General features: G+C 38.6%; 1 protein-coding gene across 1 annotated transcript in view; it reads right to left on the minus strand.

Annotated features, from left to right (window-relative positions):
• psme1 (proteasome activator subunit 1) overlaps nt 1–4,605 on the minus strand; it is a 5,464-nt gene extending 859 nt beyond the window's left edge. The window contains exons 1-10 of the mRNA XM_037694150.1: nt 4,400–4,605; nt 4,146–4,178; nt 3,990–4,052; nt 3,380–3,481; nt 1,911–1,968; nt 1,689–1,786; nt 1,472–1,540; nt 1,334–1,401; nt 925–979; nt 744–830 (exon numbers count right to left, since the gene is read on the minus strand). Coding sequence (XP_037550078.1) covers nt 744–830; nt 925–979; nt 1,334–1,401; nt 1,472–1,540; nt 1,689–1,786; nt 1,911–1,968; nt 3,380–3,481; nt 3,990–4,052; nt 4,146–4,178; nt 4,400–4,438 — 672 coding nt within the window. The 5' untranslated portion in view covers nt 4,439–4,605. The remainder of the gene's footprint in view (nt 1–743; nt 831–924; nt 980–1,333; nt 1,402–1,471; nt 1,541–1,688; nt 1,787–1,910; nt 1,969–3,379; nt 3,482–3,989; nt 4,053–4,145; nt 4,179–4,399) is intronic.
• Nucleotides 4,606–11,508: the final 6,903 nt, after the last annotated feature.

Genomic DNA, 11,508 nt, shown 5'->3' on the forward strand with positions numbered 1-11,508 from the left:
ACATCAACTGTTGCCCAAGTTCTTCACTATTCTAAGCTTAATGGGTGAGACTGCACATACATCAACTGTTGCCCAAGTTCTTCACATTCTAAGCTTAATGGGTGAGACTGCACATACATCAACTGTTGCCCAAGTTCTTCACTATTTTAAGCTTAATGGGAGACACTGATCACACATCAACTGTTGCCCAAGTTCTTCACTATTCTAAGCTTAATGGGTGACACTGCACATACATCAACTGTTGCCCAAGTTCTCCCCCAGTCTGAGCTTTATTTGAGAGTGCAAACTATTATTGAAGAAAACAGATTAAACCTCCACTAGCGTCTCTAGACAACAAACTCTAGTGAAGCTGCCTAAACAAAGATAAAAAGAGACGGTGTGTAGAACGAAGCCCCCCCCCCCTCCCAGCTGTACTTGAATCCGATGCTCCTTTCATCACAAGCTGTGACGCCTTGATAATTAACAGCATCAAACACACAAAAGGACAACGACCAAAGGGAAGAGACGCACTGATTAATCTACAGGATATGAACCATTAATCGATTCAACACACTAAGCGATTAACCTAATTTCTGTCTGATTAGCTCAGAATGAACTCCGTCCGGCCGTCGTCCTGCTGCTGGAGGAATTTACGCACAAGCCTTTTGATTTAAAACGCAACAGATGGTGCGTCGAGTTAGATTTACAACGTCCAGATGACACACTCGGTCTTTAATGCAAACAGCAGCCGGGAGGCGTCTTACATATGTGTTGCGGATGTCCAAGACCACAAGGCGGAGCTCGCAGTACTGATACTGGTCCAGCTCGTGGACCAGCTGTCGGTAGTCTCCCTGCAGCAGAAAGGCACACATCGTAAACGGTGAGTTATACGTTTTACCGTCTATAACTCGATGCAGCCGAGGACACTGGGCATGAACTACTGACCACATGTGGTTGTTTGGCGGCTTTGGCCACAGCGTCACCTCTCTCACTGTAATATCTGTCAAAATAAAAGAGGTCACAACATCATATCAACGTGTACATTTTAAATCACCGCCTGACACGATCATAGTTTAAAATAGATTATTAATATGGATGAAGGACAGAACTTCTGATGAACAAGCTGTTCAATTGTTCGCTCCTTCGTGGATTATTTTCACTTTCAAATGTTTTTGTTGTCCCAGAGTTGATGGGCAGGCGTTCCTTGTGAAGTTTTATAAATTAAAAAACTATTTTCAGGCCTTTAAGGACACATGATTTTCATAAGAGCTGAGCCTGCCAGCCCAAATAAACTAACACCAACAGTCACGTCAGTAAATATTCCTCATCCTGCTGCGCTGATTTGGGCTCTTACTTTGAAATCTGAGTCTGGAAAGCCTCGATCTTGGTGCGCGTGTTCGTCAGCAGCTCAAACACTTTCTCCTGTTGGACAAGACGAAAGCTTTATGTTTCAGATACATCGTCCTCCGGTCCAGCGGTGATAATCACCAACCTGCACGGCCACTCCGAAGTTATTCCCATCTTCAATCTTGGGGATGTGGAGCTGCACCCACATGGACACCTGCCGGGAAAACGTTTCCGTAAATAGACCTGTGATGACGGGAACGGTTCCTGGATCCACAGGAGGTTTATGTTCGCCATGAAGCCGGTCTCACTTGGCTGATGGGGACTAACTGGGGGTTCAACGTTAGAAAACAGGCGGGACTGACCGTGTTGAGCTTCTCCTTGAGCGTCTGGATCTCGGGTTGGACCTCCCTCAGGAGGCTCTCCACGCGCTCGTTGCTGTAGATGGGGCCGCACGGAGGTCCTGGAGGGAAAACAATCCTAAACACTCAGCCACCTTCGCTACTTCCTACACAGATTCTTTCATTTAAATACAGAACATAACTTTATGACATTTTCTAGACAAACCCACACCTGTCCTCATTTACCTGAATCCTCCTCCTCTTTATCGCTGTCCTTGTCTTTCTTCTCATCTTTAGCTTCCTTCTGCAACAAATAAATCCCATAAATAGTTTATTTATATATATATATTTTTTTTTTTTTGACGGCTTTTCTTCTAACTTAACTTTTTTAGATTTTTCTACCTGGATTGTTGAGCATTCATCAGGATATATTTATCTGCAGTTTTGTTTTTATGTAACAAACATTTTCCACTCTTTTTTTTTTTTCCAAATGAAGGTTTTTCAGTTAACGTATGAAAAACCAAATGTTAGAAAGTATCATAAATACAAAATATCAATATTAGGCCTGTCGCAATAAACAATAAATCAATTAATCGCATGATAAATGAAAATTATCTATCTCATTTTCATTTATCAGCTTTATCGTTTCTTCGTGTCTCTCTTTCTGTTGAAGACACTGGAAGACAAAAGGCTCAACTTCACTGACCCCTCCCTTTCCATTTTCTCTTTAAAATCGGTTTTAATCGTCCAAAGTCGCGTTTTTGGATCCTTAAAAGCCACTAAGCTACGAGCTAAGGTAACAGGCTGATCTCTGGGAATAATCCTCCGTCTTGTCGAAGCTCCAAAATTCACGGTTGAAACCAGTGCCTTCGTCTAAAAAGTTGTTTCTCTGCAAAAAGAAGCTGAGAACTTGTTTACTGATTTTTTTATTAAAAGCTTTGTGTGACAAATTCTATGCTAAAGAGCTCAAATCACACCGAGCGTCTGCCATGTCAGCCCATGTCACGTCAAGAGGCCTCCCTCCCATTTTTCTTAAAGAGACACGCTGCTCGCTCCCTCACTATCCATCCTTTGGTTCAAACAGTCTTATACTGCCATACAGTGGTTGAAAAGCAGTACTACATGCAAAACAAATTGACCAACATTTCTTCTTAAATTTGACAATAATTACTATTTATTGTAAAATTTCAAACAATATTATCGTTTATCGCAATAATTTCTGAGACAATTAATCGCCCAGCAAAATTTGTTATCGTGACAGGCCTAATCAATAACAATCAATACAAAGTCATTGATATGAGTGTTTGTTTGGCTTCGTTATTGTACAAATTTAAGCCCCACAGAACACAGAATAACATTTTATTTTCACTTAATTGTCGTTAAAGTAGAACCAGCGGAACATTACCAGCGTTAACGTTGAGGAAAGTTGCGAGTTGTTCGTTATAAATAAGCTGTGGGACTGATCACGTCTCAGAAACCTGTAATTAATTCATTACTAAAAACTTGTTTTTCTGATGATTTAATGAAAAAAATGCATTTAAAGCATCTTAAATACCCTTCATAAAGCTCACTTTAAACCCCTTCAATGGGGAGGCTTAAAAATATGAGGCCGACTTTGTGGAACCGACGCAAGAGTGAAATAAATAAATAAAATCAGGCTTCTTGTTTTAAAACATTAAATTTCTCACATCATAGCAGCTAATTACTCTGAATACCTCCTCCTTCTTCTTGCGTTTGGCCTCCTCTTTGGCCGGATCCGGGATGGGGATGTCCAGCGGAGCCTTTATGGACGCCAGGTCATCGCAGCTGAAAGACGTCTGACAAAAAACACGAAAACAAGTTTGGTGTTGGCGCTCACAGTCTGGGTTTAAACGCTCGTCTGTGCCAGAAAACCTATAAATCTTCATCGTACTAACAAAAACTAGAGGACGAGCGTTCCTTCCGAGCATGTGTTCCGCTCATTCTCTGTAAAACTAATAATTACAGCTGCTGTTGTGGTTTTAGGGTCAGTTGGCCGTGGCGGACATCTTGAATTGGGCTGGCTTAAAAAATAATTAATTTTTGACATTTACATATTTCATTAAAACCCACCCCATGTTCTCTGAGATGTTTTGCTATACTTATATATTTATTATATATTATTATAATATACTTATCAGCAAAACATGCACATTTTTAAATTAGTTTAAGGCTTTTTAAATAATTTCTCAACTTTAAACATGATATAATAAACACTAATAGCCTAATGAACACCTTAAATGTAAAATGAGTTTTAAAAAAAAATAAACACTTAAGAAAGTTTTGCTTCTGGAGCCAGATTCAAACCTTCAGCAACATGTGCAGCTCTTCAATCTTCTCAGGGAAAAAATTGGACACCAGCTCCTCTGCCTGTAACAACAACAAACAAACAAACAAACGGTGTGGAAAAATGTGAAAACTTCACAAAAAACTCTGTTATTTACAAAACTCATGAAGGGTTACCTCCTTGGAGAGCTTCTGGCAGAAGTCATCCACCTGAAATGGAAATAAAACGCGTTTCAGAAGAGGAAACCTTTCATTTGGACGGTGAAGCTGATTTTTCCTGACTGGATTACGTGTCCTTGAACGCAACAGGCCGGTTCTGCTGTGAGTCTGCTAAAGGTCCAAACTCAAACTCACCTGTTCCTCACCTGTTGGCAGCCAGGTGTTTGAGCAGAACCGGGTTGAGCATGTTTCGTGCTAACAGTCGGGCTCACCTGTTTCTTGGACTCGAGGCGAATTCCCAGAGAAGCCATGATTGATCGTGACCGCGCGGATAAAAAAGGTAAATTAATAAACTTGTTAAACGGTTTTAACTGTAACAAAACAACAAGGAGGAACAAAAAACGAAAATGATCGTTTCAGACTGAGTAACTCGAAGCCCGACTGAGAAACTCTCGCAGTTACTCAGCATAAACAAGCGAAAATGAAAGTAGAGTGAGTTTTGGTACTTTCCTTTGTAACTTCAAGCGGGCGCGCTGCATTGTGGGACTTGAAGTTTTGACCCAATTCCGCCATGACGGGTAGGGAGGTTTATTTTAAATAAAATCTAAAGGTTTTTAGGGTAAATCCAACGAAGATAAATTAGTCCATGTCCAACAATTCACTCATGGTTAGACAAACATATTGTTATTGTTATTTCAGCTCCATCAATAACAACTTCTGCTGTTACACTGATGAAGAGTATCATAAATTAACAAGGAGGGGAAATTATTTTGATCATCATCATCTATGGACAAAATGTCAACTGTTGTAAATGATTTACTAGTTTATCAACATTTACTGTATATCAATTTAAAAAAGACATTACTAACTTAATAGAGCAGAAACGAGTATTGCGAGTATTCTTAGGCCTGAAGAAAACGTTTGACGCCATAAATCTCAACATTTTAATTAATAAACTTGAACGTTATGGCATCAAGGGCAATGATGAACTGGGTGGCGTTGTCTTAGTAATAGGAAGTAGTTTGTGAAGTTGATTACTGTTCATGTTTAGACATTAGTTGTGGCATCCCTCACGGGTCAGTATTGGGTCCTAAGTTGTTTATTTTGTATGTTAGCGATTTGTGTAAGGTATAATCAGGTGATGAGGTGGTATAAGGTGATATGTTCAGGTGATAACTTAATAAATAAAACAAAAAAAAATTGGTTTGATAAAAATAAATTATTAAACTTGAGCAACGCAAAGGTGTTTTTTTAATTACGGCAGAACTAAATCAGAATTAAAAGTGCATTATGGATTTCAAAGTGAAAGTGTGAATGAAATTAATTTTCTGGGAATAATGATTAACAAATGTGATGGAAACCTTTTATTAGACGTGTGCAAACCAACGACGGGTTCTGAATTACAAATCGCTTCACATTCTGTCCCATAGTTCTTCCACATTTAAGTAACTGTGCAGCGGTTTGTAGTAATAATTATAAAAGTTTAAAACGACCATTAAGGATTCTTCATGGGGCTGGATGAGGCGTGCGTATGATTGTCATTTGATTATGATCAAGAAAAGTAACACATCAATGATTATTATATATAATTTTTATACAATTTATGTAGGATAAGTAAGTAAATTGATGATTGTTTAAGTCTTATTGAACTCATTACTGTATAATTTAGAATAAGGAAATAATTACTATTGTACAAATTTATTTAATCCCATCCTTCACAAATTATTAACTTCTTCCCACTCATTTTCAAATATGTTTAATTTTGTCCATCTTATTACATTATTTCTTTTCTGTTTTTAATATATGTTTGAAATAAAGAAATATTTTACGGAATATCGTACCAAAACATTAATATATTATATTTAAGTAAATTACATTAGAAGATAAGAAAATAGAACATGATAAACTAGAGAATGGTGCCTTTATAAATAAATTGTTTGGAGTTTTTTTTTTATTGTAACCAATGCTTCTGGGTTTTTAATTTTTCTTCTAGTTCAAAAATATGGAGTTTACAGAAAATGTTACCATATAATTCTATTTTATTTTATTTTAAATATTGCAGGTGTGCAAATATCTAAGTTTTTCTGAACATAATAGAATACAATTGAAATACTTGCAAAATATATATATATTTGAAAACTTATTTATTTTACAAAGACACCATCATCTTTTCTATTATAGTTGTAAAGATTAATTTTAAAACGATAAACTTTGTGGCCAGGGTGTCACTGTACTGCCTTTGTTGCATTCTTTTTGTTTATGTAGGAAAAAGTAATAAAAATAAATTAATCAATTTTAAAAATTTGGACCAGTGGTTCTAAAGTGGGGCCCCAAACCCAACTTTGGGTCATGAATTATCAAATTAGTGTTCCCAAATAATCTCCATAAATCAAATTATGTTTAAAAATTGATAAGAACGTATTTTCCCTATAAATATTTCTCCAAACCTAATCATAACCGGTTTATTTTGTCTTTAAGTCTTTATTTAATACGGTCATACGACTTAAACCGATCATATTTGGGGTGATGATCATGTGCAGCTGTTTCTTTACAGGTCAGAACCTGAGAAGTTTGGGATTATTTGATATCTGAAAGTATTTTTGTTTGTAACTGAAGCTCTTTTGTAGATTTGAGCCTCTTCAGTTCTGTGTCTCTCCACTGGAGGGCGCTGTCGAGTTACATGGAGCAAAAAGAGTAAAGTACCAGAAAAAGATGAACATCCTTCTGAGCGTTATGTTTGCTTTTGTGGTTTGTTTGTCTAATCCAAGCCAGTTTTTAATGAAGCAGGTTGCCATGACAATGTAATACAGTGAAAGAAAAATGAACGGAGCCTTCGTTTGCTCACCTAAAACCTAGTCGACAAGTGTTTTATAAAGAGCCGTCCAGCTGCAGCAGCAGCTTGTGGACCCAGGACATGGGGTGGACGTGCTGTCTTCCATCAGGACGAATGTGGACAGAGTTAGGGTCAACCCGGTCGGGTCAAAGTGTGAAACAAGCAGACGCTCCTGCGTGGACAAACAGGACTCTGTTGTGTTGTTGTGTTTACATTCACAGGTAAAAATTAACCGTAGGTGAATACCTCCCTCGTGGATTCAATCACCCAGTCAGAGACGAACTGTAATTTAATTTTTCTTGACCTTCGACACTCAGGCGTGCTGCAAGACCGAGACTGGATCCAAAGAGCAAAGGGTGGACTTGTTTACACTGGCTCGTTATTGACTCTTTAATTCGACTGGGTGAGTGATTAAATGGCTGCGGCCTGTCGTTCGATTCAGAACCGCTGTTGAGAAACGGCCCGGACGAAGGTCATTCTGCGAGTTTCAACAAAGCTGAGGCCTGGGGGCTTTTAAACCGAGATTCATCCGTTCAACCTTTATTTACCCAGGTTAGTCTCACTGAGCCACGAGGACTCATTTACAAGAGAGACCTGTTTTAAACAAACAACACAGTAATAGACAATCATGTAAAAAGCATATAAAATGAAAAGTAAATGGAATAAATGATATAAAAACAAAACAAAAACATCTATAAAGTGGTGTAAACTACTAAAAACAGGAACGTGTCTACGTTGGTTTTTGCCATGAACGTATCAGTCGTTTAAAATCACTTCGACATGAGGCTTAAAAGATGTGAATCGACCAAAATACCCTGGTATTTATAAGAATCGACAAACTCAATAAGGACACCATTTGAAGATAAAATAGAAAGGAAGGACTGCTGTGACAGACTTCCTGTTTGAAAACAACATCCCTTTGGTTTTGGCACCAGTTTGAGGCCGAACAAGTCTGACTGGTTGATGTCGAAAGCAGACTATCAAAGCTGGAAAACCTTAGCAACAGTTTTAGCTCGACAGTAAACTACTGTGTCATCGGCATAGAAATGTAAGGATGCATCAGGAATGATCTACATTACTTATTTAGATTATGAAGAGGGGGGGTCCTAAGACTGAACCTTGTGGTACACCATTGTTAACAGATGACTGGAAGAAGTTTCATTATGTTGAACACATTAGATCATCTCATGCTGAGAAAGGACAAATGATCATACTGGAATCTCACTAGACATCTTTAGTAGAGCTCAGAGGATGTGTTGGGGAGGACTCTCAGCTACTACCTCACCATATTTTTGCTCAGGATCTATAAAGTTGGTTACATCCATTTGTTTTGTTTATGGTGAACATCTTAAACTGGGTTCACTCCAAAAGTAAACACCAAAGTTTTTAAGCAAGGATCCAGTGGAACAAGTAAAGCTCAGAGTATGTGTCGGTGATGACTCTCTGCTACTACCACATCAGATTTTAGCTCTGTACCTGTAAAACTGACTGAGTTATAATCGTGTTTCTTCCCTAAGGTTTAAGTGGGTGTGGCGGCCATATTGATTTGGGTCGTCTCCAACTGTTTATGACAGATGCTCCATTAGTAATTAATGAATTTTTTTTTACCCTTTTTTCCTCACAAATTAATATCATAGCAATATTGGAAAATATCATACTTTTATTTTTGTGAATTTTTATATTGAATCATAAAAAGAGATTTTATTCTTGCAAATTTCTGACTTCCCAAGTTTTTTTCATTTTATAACATTAATGTTGGAAATTCTAAGTTTTTTTTTTTCTGAATTTTGCACCACCTACCAACTCCTCTTTATTTTTTTAATTTGAAATTTTAAACAAAAGCTCTTTTGCAATGACTAGAGCTCCGTATATGTGTTAGGGATGACTCTCAGCTACCACCACGCTGAAGTTTAATTCAATATGTGTAAAACTGACCGAGTTGTAGCAGACTATTTTTTTTAAATGTTATGTTTTTATTTGTTTCTACTGAAAAAGACCTTTGAATTCCCGTCAAAGGTCTTTTTTTTTTTTTTTTTTGCACAGACAGAAAACGTATTGATCTCTCAGGTCACGGGGTCATGGATGTAAACATTTACAAGTAGTTTCAACAGCTTTGAACACTAATTGGGAAACATCAGAGCTGCTAGAGCAACTTATACGCCTCATTATTATTATTACTTTTCCCCCTAAAGGAATGAAATAAAATAAAATGTCTTCTGGTGTGGTTTTCTTTGACGTATTTTAAGCAAATGGTTTCAAAAGTTGGGGTCAGGACCCCAGTATGGGTCACAAAACATCAAGTTTTGAAGTTTCGAGATGATTTCTATAAATGAAACAAATTTGCAGTTCATCACTACTGATGTTTTTGTTGCCATAATTACTAAAAGAAGGAAAGAAAGCACAAGTGTTATTTGGTTTAATTGAAACTTTTGCACATTTTAACCAACAATAATCGAGTCTATAAGATGCTGAGTCTGTTATTTTCAGGGTCGGGAGATGAATAGTTGGGGAATTGTTGAGAAAAATACTTCTTGTGGCTCAAATGTGAGAAAATTCCACCACATGATGAAAACACAATGAACGCCATGTGGGTAAAAGAAGAAGAATCGAGATGACATTGTTGTAAATTTAACCCATTCTTACTAAATTTAAGCATAGTGTGAAAAAAATCCAAAGATTTGACAAAGTTTAAGTTGGACAGATGGAGACCTTGTTGCCAAATCTCCACAGCGAGTTCAGTGTCAACACATGATCCTGTTCCTCAGGGTCACTCCCGTTTGCAATTTCAAAACGGTTTCATGCAACATGTTTTCCAGAGTTCGCCTCGAGAGAGGGACATGACACACTGATGATGGAAACGGTAGATTTCTGTTGAAAATCTGTGGAACCAAAGTTCATTTGGACACTGACCACCTCCACCAGTGGCGACGTGCTGTAGGTCTAAATTCACAGTTTGGTTCGTAGAGTTTTCTGTGGTTACAAGGGCAACGTGCTCGGAGCGTGACGTGCTGCACAGCTGGAAACACTTTAGGCTGATGTTCGTAGAGGACTGAAAAAAACTAGAACACATCAATACCTCCAGTTTACACATATCTGCAATAAGAGAAAGTAAGAAATGTGGCGTGCCATTGGAAAAACTGGTTGAAGCAACATAGTCTGGGTAAATACTTTAAAGTATTTGTCACCTTCTTATCTTGCACATACCACAAACCTAGAGTCAGTTCACAATGTCAGAAATCAAAACACCTAAGGCCTCACGCTTGCTTGCCACCCATGGTAGCAGAGTACCATGGGTACCCGTGTATTTTTACCATGAGACATGATAAAAATACATGGATACCCATGGTAGCAGGGTACCCGTGTATTTTTACCATGAGACATGGTAAAAATACAGTTGTCCAGGAGAAACTCTGAGTAGAGCCGCTGCTCCTCCACATCCAGAGGAGCCAGTTGAGGTGGTTCAGGCATGTGGTAAGAATGGCCCCATGGCGCCTATTTAGGGAGGTATTTTCAGCATGTCCAACTGGTAGGAGACCCCAGGAAAGACCCAGGACATGTTGGAGAGACCAATATGTTATCTGTCCTGGGAACGCCTTAGAGTCCAGAAGAGCTTGAAGAGGTGGCTGTGGAGAGAGATGTCTAAACCTCCACGATCAAGCTTCTGCCCAGAGACCTGAATCCAGCGCAAGAGGAAGACGATGGATGGATGGATGGATGGATGTGTCCATGTGGACAAATTTCAATGAAATTTCAGAAAGTAATGAATGTACAAGTTAGAATTAGCAAAAGCAAAAAGATCTCTAACTCTCTTTTACAGATCTTGACGGGATTGGGCAGCACGGTTGCACAACTCGTACAGCTGCTGCCTCTCAGCGACCAGGTTACCCTGGTTCAAATCCCAGTCTGGGGACCTTCTGGGTGGAGTTTGCATGTTCTCTCCGTGAATGCGTGGGTTTTCTCCGGGTACTCCACAGACCAAAAACGCGTATCTATCAAAGTCAAAGTTTCTTTATTTGTCATACATGTGGTACATGTGGTGGAATGAAATTGTGCACAAGTTGTCCCAGTTACATCCAACAAAAGTATAAATTGTAAAGGAAAAACAGTAATGATGTATGTTAGACTGATTGGTAACTCTAAATTGTCCCTAGGTGTGAATGAGAGAGTGAATGGTTGTTTGACTCTTTGTCCCTGTGATGGACTGGAGACCTGTCCACGGTGTCCCCCGCCTCTTGCACAGTGACCTGCGACCCCAAAAGGAAGAAGCCGATGAAAGATAATGGATGGATGAGCGAGGATTTGATGTGGTAGTAGCTGAGAGTCACCCCCAACACATATTAAAGGCTTCACTCATCGTCTAAAATCTTAAATTTTTGGCAGGACCCAATTCAAGATGTCCATCGTCTAACTGATCTTAGCAAACTCAAAAATGGTCGTAACTCCATCAGCGTTACAGATATTGAATTAAAATTTGATGCAGTAGTCGCTGAGAGTCATCCCCAACACGTATTTTGAACGTAAACTGTTTGCAGTACGGAGAAACTGAGC

Source organism: Nematolebias whitei, chromosome 20 (genome assembly GCF_014905685.2).
Source record: "Nematolebias whitei isolate Nwh7 chromosome 20, NemWhi1, whole genome shotgun sequence".
NCBI lineage: Eukaryota > Metazoa > Chordata > Actinopteri > Cyprinodontiformes > Rivulidae > Nematolebias > Nematolebias whitei.